General features: G+C 42.7%; 1 protein-coding gene across 2 annotated transcripts in view; it reads right to left on the reverse strand.

The window, feature by feature from the left end:
- The window catches only part of ESYT1 (extended synaptotagmin 1), a 132,931-nt gene that overhangs the window by 26,076 nt on the left and 89,704 nt on the right, over nt 1-17,151 (reverse strand). For both annotated transcript variants that reach the window (XM_083169167.1, XM_083169168.1), the window contains exons 15-21: nt 12,287-12,358; nt 11,705-11,791; nt 11,481-11,630; nt 10,741-10,878; nt 5,820-5,996; nt 5,654-5,736; nt 409-457 (exon numbers count right to left, since the gene is read on the reverse strand). In XM_083169167.1, the coding sequence (XP_083025293.1) occupies nt 409-457; nt 5,654-5,736; nt 5,820-5,996; nt 10,741-10,878; nt 11,481-11,630; nt 11,705-11,791; nt 12,287-12,358 (756 nt within the window). The remainder of the gene's footprint in view (nt 1-408; nt 458-5,653; nt 5,737-5,819; nt 5,997-10,740; nt 10,879-11,480; nt 11,631-11,704; nt 11,792-12,286; nt 12,359-17,151) is intronic.

The following is a 17,151-nucleotide window of genomic DNA, read 5'->3' on the forward strand; positions in this document are numbered from 1 at the left end:
GTATTGATAACTCAAAACAGGAACATCTTAGGATCATTGTATTCCTACCACCATTTCCTCCCCTGTAACTGCATTCTCCCACATCAGCCTTTCCCTGTAGAGCAATGGAGAGCTTGGCGTACAGCCAGTAAGGGAAGCAGCACAGGGAAGACATAGCCTCCTATACTGACTGATTGACAGAAAGAAGTACTTTCAGGGGAGGGGGTAACACCACCTCATGCTTGAAGCAATGTATAAAACTGAAAAGGTTTGCCTACATCTAGGCAAACCATTCTGCTACACACACATCCACATCAATATGTATTTGGTCTGCAGCCTCTCTATAAAACATCAAGTCCGCTATCTTCACTCATAAGTCACCATTATAAGGATGTATATGAAAATAAAGATGGATGCACACAGTATTACCTCATCAATAGTTTTCTGTTTCAGAACATTTTTCACAGCAATTTTACAGCTGAAATAATAAGGGAGATAAAACAATAAAACAAACACACAGGTAAATGGTAAAATATTAGATTTTTTTTATTTAAAAGCAATGGTTATGCAATTATTTGGAAACTAATAATGAAATATATTTTTTTATATTTATATAGAGATACAAACGGCAACAACTGTTATTTTATGAAAGACTAACTGGAAATACTGTACCTCCAATACAGGTTCATACGAACCCTGAGACACACATGGTCATTTAGTACGTGTACCTGTGTGGAAAAGGCCTGAACACTGTGGACCATGCCCAGGCTCTGCATCACTGGCTGCAAATTAGTAGGACCGTGCTTCCACCTTTTCTTTGTTTTTCTTTTTTAGTTATAAAGTTTACTAGACGCCACAATATGTGGAGGCAACAATACATACAAAATGCATATTACCGACAAAAGTCAAAAACATATCAAACTCCACATACAGCGTAGTGACCCAATTGTTTAAACTAAAGGAGGAAAAAATTTACAGTGTGGAAAACTGCAAAACAAACCAGGGATAAAAAGATCTGACACAGACAAACGGGGCTGAATCAGCCCTATAATTTTGTCTTTTTGAAAAAGGTTTGGCTTTTTGCAATCAACTCTTAATCAGGCCCTATATCAAAGGATTTGTAGGAACTGTTGATATACTGGTCATATATTCCACACACCAAATAGAAGATGCTACTGAATGCAGAGGGAGCAGAATGCTTCCAATCAGAAGCTGACGTGGCAGAAGAGGTCACATGATGTGTTCATTTGTTTTGGTGTCTGGTTGCCATTGGGAGACCCAGGGGAAGGAGACTTTTCATGCAATTGTTACAGAAACCATCCCACCATTTTAAACCTCTCATCTCCTCCCATTCTTCCCACCGTTGCCACCTATGTTCCAATTTAGGATTGTAGACTTCTGCCTTTTCTTTTACTTCAAAATCACAGCAATCCTTCAGTATATTTGTTCTCAAGTTCCTCCTAATGCTGGCCAACTTCTTCTTCTACCTCAATACAGGTGATGGAGTACAATCCTTCCTGATACTCTCTTCCCCCACCATTTGCCTCCAGAACCCTAATCCCTCTCACTTCCTTTGCAACCTCTCTTGATGCTTGCCTCCTCCTTTCCATTGGTGCCTGTCTCCTATTACTTTATGCATGCCTTCATCTTCTAATTCTTAAAATAAAAAAAAACCTACGCTAACTACCACATCATCTTGGGAATGTCCTTTATAGTGAGAAAGGATAAGGTACACTGCCCTTGAGATCTATGATCCCTGGCTTAAGTTCATTACAAGAGCAGAAATTAACTACACACATGTATCTTTAACCTGTAAAAAAGTGATATCGCATCGTGACCTTTTTATAAAGTAGAATGGATATGAAAATAGGTCTAAAGGTGCGTACACACGTACAGATTTTTCTGTCTGATCTATCTGGTGGGAACAAAAACCTGGAAATGTATGGGAGCAAATGACAATCAAAAAATTGTTCCCAAATGCTTGAAAACAGACAGTGATCAGTCAGACCAATTGTTTAAATCATTCTGATATAACAAATTGATCAAAGCAGATATTTTTTTTTCTGTTTTCCTGCATTTTGGTGGAAATTTTTGATTGTCAGTTGCTCCCATACATTTCCAGGTTTTGTTCCCACCAGATAGATCAGACAGAAAATCTGTACGTGTGTACGCAGCTTTATACAAATATTCTCTCTTCTTATTTTCCCAAATATAAATAACTTTTCTGTTTCCCAGGGACTAAATTATTATTAAGGGTAATGACAAATTTCCTGCTTTCTATTATAAATAACAATGCATACTAACAATCTGATCCATGGTTCACTATAATGGGTAAAATTGATTGTACACATCAACATTTTAGTTTGTATCTATATTTGTAATGGGGCAATTGTAATGGCATTTTCACCAAATATCAGCACCTACCCATACAAATTTAATTATGTTTAATAATGTGAAATGACACATGGACACAGTATTGAACACATGAAGAAAGAGAGATGATAAAAGACATGGAAAGCCAAGACACCATCTGAAATCTATCAGTAATTAGAAAGCAATCCTGTTCCTTGTCGGTGCAAATGAATATATGCTTGTTTAGTCCATACTGATGGACTACACATGTCTCATTACCAAGGTGGCACACAAGAAACATCTTATGATGGGTAAAAGCAAAGATCTCTCTCAAGACCTTCTCTCCATTATTGTTGCAAAACAAACTGATGGCATTGAAAGTTCCAGTGAGCATTGTTGGGGCCATGGGGCCTGATTCAGTGTTAATTGCAAAATAAAAATCTTTCTTAAATAGGCAAAACCATATTGCACCATACTTGCCTATCTGACCCTCTCCTTCAGGGAGAAAATGTTCTGTTCCTGGACTTCCCTGGTAATGAATGATTGCCATCACCTGTGGTGAAACACCTTTCTTATAACTTACCTAGCTCACCACAGGTGATGGCAATCATACATTACCAGGGAAGTCCAGGAACAGAGCATTTTCTCCCTCATGGAGAGGGTCATGTAGGCAAGTATGTGTTGCACTGCAAGTGGGACAAATGTAATATGTGCAGAGAGTGTTAGGTTTGGGTGGGGTGTGATCAAACTGAAATCTAAATTGCAGTGTAAAAATTAAGCAGACAGTATTTACCATGCACAGAAACAAAATAACTCACCCAAATATAAAGGCTGCCATACATCTACAGATCGATTGTCAGATTGGGCTGGTTGGAACAAAAACCTGGTAATGGATGAGAGTAAATGACAGTTGACCATTTGCTTTGAAATGCTGGAAAACTGCCAAAAACTGTCACTCATCCATTACCAGGTTTTTGTTCCAACCAGCCAGATCTGACAATCGATCTGTAGATGTATGGCCACCTTAACTGTCTCGTCATATGTTCAATGTGCCTCACCTGCAGGCAATATTATCAGGTACAATTGCTTTAAAGTAAACAATAAATAATGCACTCAACTGCCACAGCCTGTATGCAAGCTCACCAGGCAAGACTTCATTACTGAAGAAAAATTATTAGGACAAGCCTATGAAATGCTGGGAGAATACAATCTGGTCAGACTAGAATAGAACTCTTTGGATGTCATAATAAACATTGTGTTAGGAGGAGAACGTGTAGTGCACACCACCTCAAAAACACCATACAAACAGTAAAGTTTGGAGGTGGAAACAAATTGGTGCGGGGATGTTTTTCAGTATATTTATATAATGCACACATATACCCACAGTGCTTTTACAGAGAATGTTTGAACACTCACATCAGTCCCTGCCCCACTATAGTCCCTTCCATTATATACCCGCACACACATTCATTCTAGTAGTGTTCCCGCTGGCCTTGTTTTGCAGGGCGCCGCACCCTGCCCATTTTAGAATGTACTAAAAGCGCCCTGCCCTTTTGTATGTGCCCTGCCACTGAGCTGACACACCAGAGACCTCAGCGGCGTGTAAGCAGAGGAGATCAGCGATGTGTCAGCACGGCAAGGGGCACCTGGAAGAGCTGACAGACGCTTAACAGCGTTAAGTGTTAAACGCCTGTCAGCTCTTCCAGGTGCCCCTCCTCTGCTGACAGTGACTGTCAGCCCTTCTTGCTGCATGGTAGACCTGCTAGATGCCCCGAGTCTCTCCCTGGCTGAAGTTGGGGTGTGGCCACTGATCCCCCTCTGCTAACAGCAGTTTGCAGCTCAGCTGTTCTGGTGCATACCCCCTCCCCGCTCAGCACCTCTGCTGAGAAGGGTGGCTGTCAGTCAAGTTCTTCCACTGGATAAGCCGCCCCCTCAGTAGAGATCAGCAGCATGTTAGCGATGTAGATGGGCATCGGAATGAAAGAGCTGACACCCGAGCCTTTGGTGGAGACACTGGTGGTTGCATAGGATGGCCGTCGGTCTCCCCCACTTCTGCCTGCACCATGTTGTCTCTGCGTGTATACCTTAAGTGGTGAAGCAGTGGGAGCCAATGCTAGATTCACCAACCTGCCGCCAGTCTTCCCCTGCGCTGCCACTATGTTAAGATGGGAACAGCAAACAGGATACATCATAATTAAGGTGAACCTGGACATTTCGGTAGTCTGGCGAGATCGGCGGCGATTGGCGCTGTATGATCGCTATGCTCGTGCATCTATTTTGGGTGCAGATTTGCTGCAACAAACTGTCACTGGCGGACATACCATGGCAACCATGAGAGCAGCTATATCTGTATTCTATGAATCTATCATCTTCGGCCTCTCCCGGTCGCGGGAATGTGCCCTGCACGGTGGTCAGTACCGTGACCTAAAAATCGTAGAGTTAACATTTTTCTAGGTTTGATATTGATGGGAGCCAATTAACCTACCAGTATATGTTTGGATTGTGGGAGGAAATCGGAGTACCCGGAGGAAACCCACACAATACGGGGAGAATATACAAACTCTGCACAGTCAGGGCCATGGTGGTAAGCAAGCCCATGACCTCAGTGCTGCGAGGCAGTAATGCTAATCATAACACTGTCTGTGCGGCCCATATAGTTGAAGGAAGGATGGATGGAAAAATGTATGAGAAATTCTTGATTAAAATCTGCTGTCATTCACCAGGATGCTGAAGGTGAAACGAGGGTGGACATTTCAAGACAATGATCCCAAACACACAGCTAAGGACACTCAATTTTCTTCAGAGAAAGAAAATAAAGCTGCTAAAATGGCCCAGCCAATCACCTGACTTGAAACCAATTGAAAATCTATGGAAAGAACTAAAGATCAGAGTTTTTAGAACAGATCCACGGAACCTTCAATATGTGTGTGGAATGGGTGAAATCACACCAGCAATGCATGTGACCAGTTCCTCCATACAGAAGGCTCCTTCAAGTGGTCTTTACCAATAAAGTTTTGTTAGTAAGTATTAAATACATTTAAATAAGCTTGTTTAATACTTTTTCTCTGTGTTTTTTCACATTATTACACATCATTTATGGACATCTATGGTTTGATTTCTTTCCATGTGTGGATTGCATGGGTTGTTTGGGGGAAAATTTCATTACAATAGCCCCATTACAACTTACTGAGAACAATGTTGATGTGTTCATTACTCACATCACATGCTGTATAGGCACATTCCAAAAAGTAGGTTACATGTAACACATATGAACCAATCTCAAGAGCTTAATTTGAAGGAATTTAAAGACCTAGGTACTGACCTTCCAAGGAAATCGTCTTTGTCAAGATCTTTATCAAACACTTGAAACTCGATATCCTGCCCTGGGACATCATTAACCAATATCTATGGGATAGACTCAGTTTAGTTGTGATGCTGTTACTGGCACAAGCTAACAGTGTGCAGCATGAATGTGTATGTGGCCATACCTCAAAGACCTGGTCCCAGCGCGGGTTCAGGTTCTCTTTCACTACTCGCGTGCGTACAGATTTTCCTCCAGCTCGTACTATCACGTAAGGGTCGGACTTTCCTTTAATCATGCCTCCTATAAAGTTATCCTTCGCCACCAGGTTTTCAGCTTCCAGTAAGAATATACGGAGCACGTTCTGCACACCACAGAGAGAATGCTTATTACACACGTGATGGAGATTAACAACATTGCAGAAGTAGGGTGATCATACAAGAACTACCGCAGATTATTCGCTACTTTTGTAGTTTCACGGCTGCACTTCCCAGCAGATCGCATTCAAATCGCATGCGACATTTGCATGCAATTTGCATAAGATTCGATCTGTGATGCGCTTTAGCACACCCCCACTATCCATGTCAGCCCGAAGCGTGGCGAGCGCAGTACGCGTCCTCCCAAACGGTTCATACCCCCCACTATCCACGTCGGCATGGAGTTGATTTTATAAAGTGTGGCGAGCCACCGTGCCCGAAGTGCCGCGGGCCCCGCGAGGGGGCACGTAAAACGAGCCCGAAGCCTGGCGAGCGGAAGCAGAATACACATCCAGTAATCCGTGTCCCTCGCGGGGCTCACGCGCTTCGGGATAGTTTTCCGTGTCCCCTCGTGGGGCGCGCTGCGCTTGCCACGCTTCGGGCTCGGTGGCTCTCTGCGCTTACCACACTTTATATAATCAACTCCATGCCGACGTGGATAGTGGGGGTATGAACAGGTCACAAGGACGTGTACGGCTGCGCTCGCCACGCTTAGGGGTGACGTGGGTAGTGGGGGTGTGCTAAATAGCAACGCGTATCGAATCGTATGCAAATTGCATGCAATATTTGCATACGATTTGCATACGATGCGATCCGCAGGGAAGTGCCGGCATGAAACTACACAAGTACAGATTATTCTTCATACACAATGGATCATGTACACAGAGAACAACCTTTAACGTATTCATGGATTGTAAAAACTTAGGCCAGGCCTTGCAAAACATGGCTCTCCAGGTGTTGTGAAAGTACAAGTTCTAGCATGCCCTGCCACAGTTCTTCTATTAGGGTACACTAAAATAGTGGTAGGGCATGCTGGGAAGTGTTTCACAACAGCTGGAGAGCCACATGTGGGCCAAGTCTGAAAGGAAATAGTGAAACAAGACACATTTATATAAAAATAGAGATGTGCCGGTTCGGATTTACCCGGATCTCAAAAGGAGATATTATTGGCTATGCGGCTGTCACATTTTTTGGGGGCCAACACATGTGACAGCCCATAGCCAATAAGATCCCGTTTTGAGATCTGGGTAAATACGGGTAAATCCGAACCTGCACATCTCTATATATAAAAGTCTAACAGTCCTGGATTCTGCGTAACATGCTGGTCCGAATACAGACACATTCCTAATGGAAAACTAAGGCAGCAATATGTATGTCATAGTTTATATGCATTGCACTCCTAAACTCTCTTCGTACCCAAGAGCAGAGTAGCCTGTGGCAAAAATGGATGACATGACTCATCTGACCTCACACTTGTTGAGACCCACCACTAACCTGGGTCCAGCCTGTGGTGTAAACGGTGTTTTAAGGTGATGGGACATGACTTGAAACAGTAACTCCATTACCCAGATTGGATAAAGGTTTTTGGTGGAAAATGGGGTATTACTAAGGAGAGGGTCCAGTGAGGACAGAGTATAGGATCAGCCAAGCCTGTGAAATTGAATTTGCAGCACACACGTTGGAGAAGCTGCAAGACGTGTCCTAAATGCAGACTAGGTGTGTTCTGGTTTGCTGATTAAAATACTATTTCTGTTTAAAAGTCTGTGTGCCAAGAAACTGACAGAAAGGCTGCTGCTGCTGCTGCTGCTTTATGGCCATTATTCTGGTTCACTCACAAAGGCAAATTCCTTATCAAATGGACAAAACCATGCTGCACTGCAGGTGGGGCAGAAATAACTTTTGCAGAGAGAATTAGATTTGGGTGGGGTTTTACTTCAAAGTGAGATCTAGATTGCAGTGTAAAAATAAAGCAGCCTGTATTTAGTCTGCACATAAACAAAATAACTCGCCCAAATCTAACTCTCTCTAAACAAGTTACATCTGTCCCACCGGCAGTGCACATGGTTTTGTCCATTTGAGAAGGAATTTGCCTTTGTGAGTGAACCAGAATAAGGGCCAATGTCTGGGTTAATGTTACACTGGAGTTTTCATGCAGAATGATCATTTACAACAATGTAAATAGTATGAGATGACTGGTGACCTGTGATCCAGTATGATATGTACTTATACACTGTGGCTGCGTTCTTTGTAGTCATGCCCTTTATTTCAGTCTCAGTAAATATACATGACAATGGTGACCGACCTAGCAACCAGGATGTTTATTTTGGATTGTGGATTGGATGTTTCTATGTTACAAGCCCCATATTTTGCATTTTATAATCAATTTCCATGAAATTACAAATCTTGGTTGAATTCGGTATACAATGTAAGAGTGAATGTACTCTTCATTTTATTGATAACATTTCTATAAAGTGAGATTTAAACTGAAATTACAGACAGTTGGTTCCAGACATAGGTGCTGATTTAGACTGGACTAACAAATAAAAAGGAAAAATACAGGAGAGATTAAAAAAAAAACATTGTTTTGAATGCAGAGGAATTACTGTATGCATTTGCATGTTGCACACATATACTCAGAAGGTAGAACCCACCTCTCCCAGCTGCACATTTTAGATCTACAAATCCTGCACTGCAACATGGGCACTGATTCAGGCCTGTCCGCTAGGCTAGTCAAATAGCGCCTGTGTGCAGCATCCATTCACCTCACAGACCAGGACTAGGTGTGTGTGTGGGGGGGGGGGGGGGGGCATGGTGGCTGGGGGCAGCCCAGCAGCTAACTTTGGTGCTGAGCTTGCCCCCCAGCGCAGTGGTCCCAGGCCCTGATGTGGAGATCACTGCTCCCGGCACTTCGAGATGATGCCATCTCCAAGCGCCGCCCCGGTTTACTGGAAACAGAGCAAATCCCAGATCCGACCTTGCTAGGACCAGTGTTCCAAATACTGGGTAGGATCCGTGATTTTGGTGTAAAAGATGTAGAAGTGTAAAGGTGCCCACACACTAAAAAGATCTGCGATCGTAAGATGTGCGCATAAATTAGCCTTGAAATCGTTTTTCCGTCCTGGACAAAAGATTTCAGGCAAGCGCACATCTTTACCAAAGATTTTTTTTAAGATCCCGTGTGCGTTCCTATGGATCTTTAGTTAAATCTTCTGATCTTTTGTGCAGCACGTAAGATCAGAAGATTCAGCTAAAGATCCACATAACCGCGCATCGGCCCAAAATTGGACGATTTTCGACCGATTATCGGTTAACATCGGATGATATAACTGGCCGATTTATCAGAAATCGCCCAATCGGCCCAAAAATCGTTCTAGTGTGTGGGCACCTTTTGTAAGAGCCACCACTGGTTACAAACTTTCTGTTCCTTCTGGAAAGGTTACAATTACTAAAACAAAGTAGCCATTTGAAAAACAGTCTTAAATCAACTAAATTAGTTATTAAAATGATTAATCTGCAATAATACATTAAACTGAATTTTACATAGGTTTTAAAGACACTGCTATACCATTAAATGGTTATTTGACAGCCGCTTTACTTTCATAACAATTATATGTGGGCTTAAAAAATGGTATTGCTAGTATAAGATTTGGATTTTGAATATAATAATAATAATAAGGTTATTTTTAGAACACTGTTCATCAAATAGGACTCAAAGAAACAACTATACTGATGTCAAGACTATGGTCCTGATTCGAAACTTCAGGAAAAGAGGCAGCAATTGCATCTACATGAATTCAGGGCTCCCATCCTTTTGCTAGTGACAGTAGGTGGGCAAATGCATATTACATTTGCCCCATGTGAAGTGCAACAAGAATTTGTCCATCAGAGAAAAAGAATAGGTTTGCGATCCAGCGAATTGAAACCTGAGGATGAGGAAGTGGTTAGCTGCCACCCAGGCAGAGTGAAAACCCGCCCTGTGTAAATCTGCAAGAGAAATCCAAAAATTTAGCAATCCTACTGGATAGCAAAATGTTTGGATTTCTCTTGCAGATTTACACAGATGTGGTTTAGTAATTATAACCTTTCCAGAAGGAACAGAAAGTTTGTCCACCAATCTATACGCAATTCACTCACCATTGAATGTGCAAATGTGAGTCAAGGTGTGTACACACTTGTACAATTTAGACTATGTATACAATTTAGACTATGTATACAATTTAGACTATCTGCATACAATATAGACTATATAGTGCAGATCTGCACTATATAGTCTATGCAGCCAAGACTTCCTGCTTGAGATCCAGATGAGATTTTGACTATATAGTCAAAATCTCATCTGGATCTCATGCAGATTGTGTGTGTCTGACCCCTCCACAACTCTGCAACAGATACAGGCTATTCAGGCCCGGCGCGGACATCACACACCCTACCTCAAAGCGACTGCATTTTTTCTGACACTCCGGCTTCCTGTCAGTCAAATTGCAATTAAATATTTGTGCTATTTCTGTCACTATTTGAGCTTGCGCATGCACAATACAAACCATACGCAGTCATTTGATAATCCAATTCATTGCGAATTTGCACATCAGTGATCAACTCTGAATTGGGCCCCATATGCATTAATCGGTATCTTATTTTTAAGATGGTTTTGGATACCTCAACTATGCTGCTTGTTGCTATCTGCATTAGGAGTTTGCTGTACAAATAGGATGGAGTGTTCCAATGACCCCAGTTGAAGGAGAAGAAAATACTGTCATTGTATTGCCCTTTGTATGGGCCCTGGGTGAACTAATAATACAATGGACAGCTTACATACAAGAGCACAATTCAAATAAATATAACTACAGTTACCTCAGGGGCAAAGTTCTCAGGAGGACTGGTTTTGCTGGGTTTTGGGGGCATGTCCACACTGGAGCCATGTGCAGCCTCCTCTACATCATGGGTATCGTGCCCAGTCACTGCGGATATAGAGGGATCCAAGTACAGAATCTAGGCATCAGCAAAAGAAAATGTAGTTGTCAAAGCTATACATCTATTACTTATAAACCGCATATCACTCATTACTACATATGTACAACAGGATCTACCCCTGCTCACTATTGCCCCTTTTGTACCTGGGATTTGGACACGGGTCTGTCCTGGGAGTGACCCAGCATTTGTGGTGTTTAGCTGCTCACAGAGACCTGGCTTATTGCTGGGTCGCTGACGGCATCTGGGGGGGATCAGATTGGACAACTTGATGGATGATAACCTTAAGGGCTATAAACAGCAAGTGATGGTCTAGTGGGGAGATCAGTGGATTAAAAGAGGCCATATACAACAAGTGCCAATGATAGAATCAAAATGTACAATCCTGGGGGGAGACGATATCTAGGATTTAGTTCAATGAGTCTAGTTAAACAGGTTGCACTTGATGGACAAATGTCTTTATTCAACCTTATCTACTATGTTACTATGTTACATCGGATCTAGCAATGTTAATGAAGGATGGTACAGTGATCAATCTGTCCTTCATTAACATTACTCCAGTGCGTAGGGTGATCTGTGCAGTGCTAATCTCAATAATGGGTATTCAGTACTATCGTTATTACCCTCATAACCAGTTTCATATAGATCCTGCTCCTTAGTCCAGAGTTCTCCAGCTGAAACCACTGGTCCAATGTCAATTGATCAGCAGAAAGGATGCGGCCCAGGGAAATAGACAAAGAGCCCAAAGATTGCTGGCGATCATCATCTTTCACCTATAAAAGAACACACATTGTTTCCCAGCTTCCCAATTAGTGAGATCATCAGTGTCCACTAGCTCCAATGTCACCTGTATGTCCAGGTCCTGTAGGCTGGGATTACGCAGGAAGAAGCGGAATGGCTGCTCCCACAAGGGGGAGTTTGTGTTATACACGGTCTGCAAAGAAAGAGGCGATATATTAATGCATTACTTCAACCCGGTCAGCACCGGGGATAACGGGCATGCATGCTTACATACGAGAAGGTGTAACCATTAGGAAATTTAGGGGAATAAAAGACTGAATTATAAGCGTTTGAGGAAGTGTCTCTAAGAGGCATAAAATAAATTCACCAACATACCGTGCCATGCACAAGGTTGGCAGTGAAAAAAGGTAGACACAAGCAAAAGGTTGACATAACTTCATTTTTTTGTTGTTAATGTGCATTCGGACCCCCAATTAGTGTATCGTGTACCTTCAAAATGGCTAACCATGCTAAGGACACTTTACCATATAGGAGTCCTTGTGGATGGTGAAACTTAACTTTTTTTAAACACATGACAATTGTTTCATTTGTGGACCATAGCCGTGTCAACATTTTGTTTGTGTCAACCTATGGTCGACCTACCATTCACTACCCTGCCACTCCCACATCTCTCTGCCCTGCCACTCACCTTGCTCTCCTGTGTCATGTCCTGCACGGACAGCTGTACCATGGGATTAGGCTGCTTGACAGACTTTTTCAGCTGAAGAGGGAGAAGGTATAAATAGGGAAAAAAGGGAGTAAGTTTAAGCTAGTTCTTTTCTAGCATCAAAATGCCTCCATTATTATTAATTATTTATAAGGCACCAGAAAATGTGCACAGTACTTTAAATTAAAATAACTTTCCACATTAACAGTACATTAGAACTAAAGGGACCCACACACTAGTACAGACTTGTCTAAAGGGAAAGTCGAACCCGATATCCCGTGATCTTCCCTGGATGGCTAACATCTGATTTGGCACTTCATGTGTGCCTTTTTTTACATGTGATAAATGGCATGCGATTTATAGCAAGTAAAAGGACTCGCATGGAGCAGAAGGGGGAGTTCAAGGGAAGTCTGATTTAATACATCACAGGCCCTAAAAAGCACCAATGATGTGCCGAAGGCGGCTGCCCATACGATTTATCTTATGTGCCGCACGTCAGACCTCCAACAGGATGCACACGGCACAGAGCATTGGGTCGGAGTGGATGTCAAAAACATTTTGGCCCATTTTCAACTGATTTCTCATGGTTTTGCCTTGTAAATGATTGCCCCTTTAAAAAAATACCAATGTTCGGCCAGCAACTTGCACGGCTGCTGAACTCGGCCTTTATTACATCTGGCCCCTGCTGTCATGATGTTGTGCAGAAGGTGCAGGCCAACAAGCACAGAGATTCCAAGCAGACAAGCTTGGATGTGAACTCAGTGTTGGCTAGCTAACTGCAGGCTTATCATACGATTGAACATCTAAGATTTGAGCTGTGGATTTAAGGAAAAAGTTTGATGAATATGTCCATTCTGGAACTATTAGCCACTCAAGTCACTTGCATGGTATGGCCAGAAAAGATGACTCCACAAGGCTGGGCTTTCTCTGACATGGTCAAATGATATGCAACAACACAAGGCTGGGCTTTCCCACACAAGGACATATCAGATGCGACCACCCTAAGCTGGGCTTTTCTGGATATGGTCACATCAGCTGCGACCCCCCCCCCCCAGGCTGGGATTTCCTTGAGATGGTCACATCATATGGGAGCACCCCAAGATGAACTTTCCATGACAAGGTCATATAAGATGCGACCGCACCAGGCTGGCCTTTCCTTGACATGTTCATATCAGATGCAAACACACCAGGCTAAGCTCTCCCTGATACGGTCACATCAGATGCAACCACTTTCTCTGACAAGGCCATATAAGAGGTATCCACCACTGGCTAGCCTGGGTTTTCCATGATGTGGTCAGATGTGAGCACCCAAGACCCCTGACAAGGCCATATCATATGCGACCACCACTGGCTAGCCTTTCCCTGAAATGGTTACATCAGATGCAACCACACCAGACTGGGCTTTCCCTAATATGTTCATTTTAGATTTACCCAACACAAGCTGCGCATTCTGTTATATAGTCCCGCATCAATTGCGACCACCACAGGCTGGGATTTTCTAATATGGTCACTTCAGATGCGACCAATCCAAGCTGGGCTTTCCCTGACATATCAGATGTGACCACTCCAGGCTCGGATTTCCCTCCCATGTTCACATCAGATGTGATCAACCAAAGCTGGACTTTCGGTCATATCAGATTGGACATCATCAGGCTATGCCATTCCTGACATAGTCAGATCAGATGCCTCCACTCTAGGCTGGGCTTTCCCTGATATGGCCACATCAGCTGCGACCAACCCAAGCTGGGCTTTTCTTGATATGGTCAAATAAGATGTGAGCACCCAAAGATGGCCTTTCCTTGACAAAGCCATGTCAGATTCAACCACCCCAGACTCGACTTTCCCGGATATCGTCACATCAGATGAGACCACTCCAGGCTGGGCTTTCCCTGACAAGAACATATCCAATGCGTTCACCCCAAGATGGGCTTTCCATGACATGGTCACATCAGATGCAACCACCCCAGGATGGGCATTACCGGACATGATCACATCAGATGCAACCAAACCAAGCTGGGCTTGCCCTGACTAGGTCAAATCGGATGCAACCACCCCTGGCTGGACATTCCCTGACATGGTGATACCATTTGCAATCACCCCAGGCTGGGCTTCCATGACATGGTCACATCAGATGCAACTCAAGCTGAGCTTTCCCTGACCAGTCCATATCAGATGCGACCACCCCAGGCTGGGCTTTCCCTGACAAAGAGTTATCAAATACGACCACCCCAGGCTGGGCTTTCCCTGACATGGTCTCATCAAATGCGACCAATGCAACCACTCTAGGCTGGGCTTTCCCTGACATGGTCACATCAGATGCGACCAAACCAAAATGGGCTTTCTCTGACATGGTCACATCAGATGCGACCAACATAGGATTGCCTCTCACTGACATGGTCACATCAGATGCGACCATGCCAGTCAGGGCTTTCCCTGACAAGGACATATCAAATGCGTACACATCCTCCTGGGCTTTCCCTGAAATAGTCACATCAGATGTGACCAAACCAAGCTAGGCTTTCCCTGGAAAAGCCATATCAGATGCGTCCACCCCAGGCTGGGCTTTCCTTGACAAGGTCATATCAGATGTGATCACCCCAGGCTGTGCTTTCGCTAACATGGTCACATCAGATGTGACCAAACAAAAACTAGGTGTTAGGAAGGACTGAGTGTGAGGACCCGATTGCAGTGATCCAATGGTCCTGCTGGCCTCCTGCGGACTAAGGCTTCGTCTGTAACAGCCACGTTTGCGGGGCCAGATTAGTTCCGGCAAGTCTTTAAAGGGAATTTTTGTTTGGTCGACAGAGGTGGCGCAATGAGCAATACAACTGATATAAAAAATCTGGACCCGTGAAGGGATGAAATTAACCAGAAGATATTTTATTGTACATAAACACAAATTTTAAAAAGTGCAAGTGCAATAAAGTGCATTTGCATAAAAATCATATATGACAACGAATTTCATAACATACATAAAAAATGGCAAAATACCATACAAGGCGACGGGGGTGGGTAACCCAGATTTGATCTCACCGTTGTTGGTGGGTGCGGTGGGCTAGGTGCTTTTTAGATGGTAAGTCCCGGGGAAGCAACGGGGTTGCACCACCGCACAGGCTTAATCAGAGCAGGGTCCCAAGCGTGTATTCTCCCGTCAGTATATTGGCATCCAACGTGACATGTTTCGGAGGTGACTCCTTCTTCAGACGTGGATGCCAATATTCTGAAGTGTCAGGCTTTTAAACCCTTACAATTAGGTTCAATTGCATTCACATGTATCGCATCCAGCGTGTTAGCGGAAGTGATGCGATCAACTGTGTTACTCAAGAACATGTCCCCGTTCAATCAGATCACTCCTCATCCGGGATACACCAGACCGGATATGACGTTTGCGCTCCAGTGCATTCGTTTTGCGTTCCAAAGCTTTCGTTTTTGCTTTCTGCGCTGGGGCATCGGTTGGGCTTTTTATTAAGTATCCTCTGCAAGGCGCTTTGTATATCCATAAATAGGATCTTCAAACCAGGTGATTCTTTTCATATATTATGCCGATTAGATATTTTCCGGCATGTGAAGTGTTTTCCGCCATCTTTGAAAAGGGCATAGATCTGATATCTCCGTTTTTTTCCAACATTTTCATGCGTAAACCTGATAGGAAGGATGTCACATCTAAAAACTAAGCCCTACTTCATTCAGGCTAAGTCCATCCCTATATGTGACATCCTTTTTCTTGTATCCATCCATCCTTATAAGAAAGTATAAAAATAGAAATATAAAACATTAATGACAAAAATACTGATAAAAAGTACAATAAAATGTATTTAAAGAGACATAGCTGATTATTCTAAAAACCATTTCAATTCAAATTCAATATTTAAACCATTTGGAACCAAAGTGTCGAGTGCAAAAATCCACCGCATCTCGCTTTGGGCCAAACGTTTTTCCATATTCTTATCTCTCCAATTACCTTTGATAGTTTGGATCCCTAAAAATCTTTTTATACATTTCTCGTTACTATTGTGTTTGATTTTAAAGTGCTCTGATACTGAATGACTGCTGAGACCTTTTCTTATATTGTAAACGTGCTCAGCAAGTCTTACTTTAAGACTTCTTGATGTTTTTCCAATATAAATGTGCCCACAGCTACATTCTAGAAAATAAATAACATTTCGTGAGCCACATGTTATGAAGTCCTTTATTTTATAATTTTTACCTTTAATTTCAAAATCCGTACTCTTTCTTTCTATTCCCACTTTGGTAGTGGTTTTACACATGAGGCAATCTCCACATCTGTGGAAGCCCCAATTCCGAGTACTTGGAATCTTTTCTTGTAGGGCACTTTTAACAAGTTTGTTTTTCAGGGAGTTGGCCCTTCTATAAATAAAAGAAGGTTTTGGGGGTATCAAATTCCCAATAACGGGGTCATCTCTTAGAATATTCCAATTTTTTTGGATAGTATACTCTAATTTCTTATGATGGCTTCCGTATTGGGTTATAAAAGACCATTCATGTCTTTTATTTCCCTCTACATTTTTTTCTTTTTCTATGAGTAGATGTTCTCTTTTTACCTTCTCCAATTCCATGATGGCATTATTTAGATCTAGTTCTTTATATCCCTTTTGTAAAAAACAATCTTTCATCGTATCCAGTTCTTCTTTCAAAATAATTGGATCCGCACAGTTCCTTTTTAGTCTCTTGAACTGGCCCAAGGGGATATTAGTTAGCCATCTTGTATGATGTTCACTAAGGACATCAATGTATGAGTTTGAGTCTGTGGGTTTTTTGTATGTTCTTGTGTGTATCTTGTTTTCTTTAACATATATAACAAGATCTAAAAAGTTTACTTCTAACTG

The sequence above is a fragment of the Crinia signifera genome, chromosome 2, assembly GCF_055691185.1.
Source record: "Crinia signifera chromosome 2, ASM5569118v1, whole genome shotgun sequence".
NCBI lineage: Eukaryota > Metazoa > Chordata > Amphibia > Anura > Myobatrachidae > Crinia > Crinia signifera.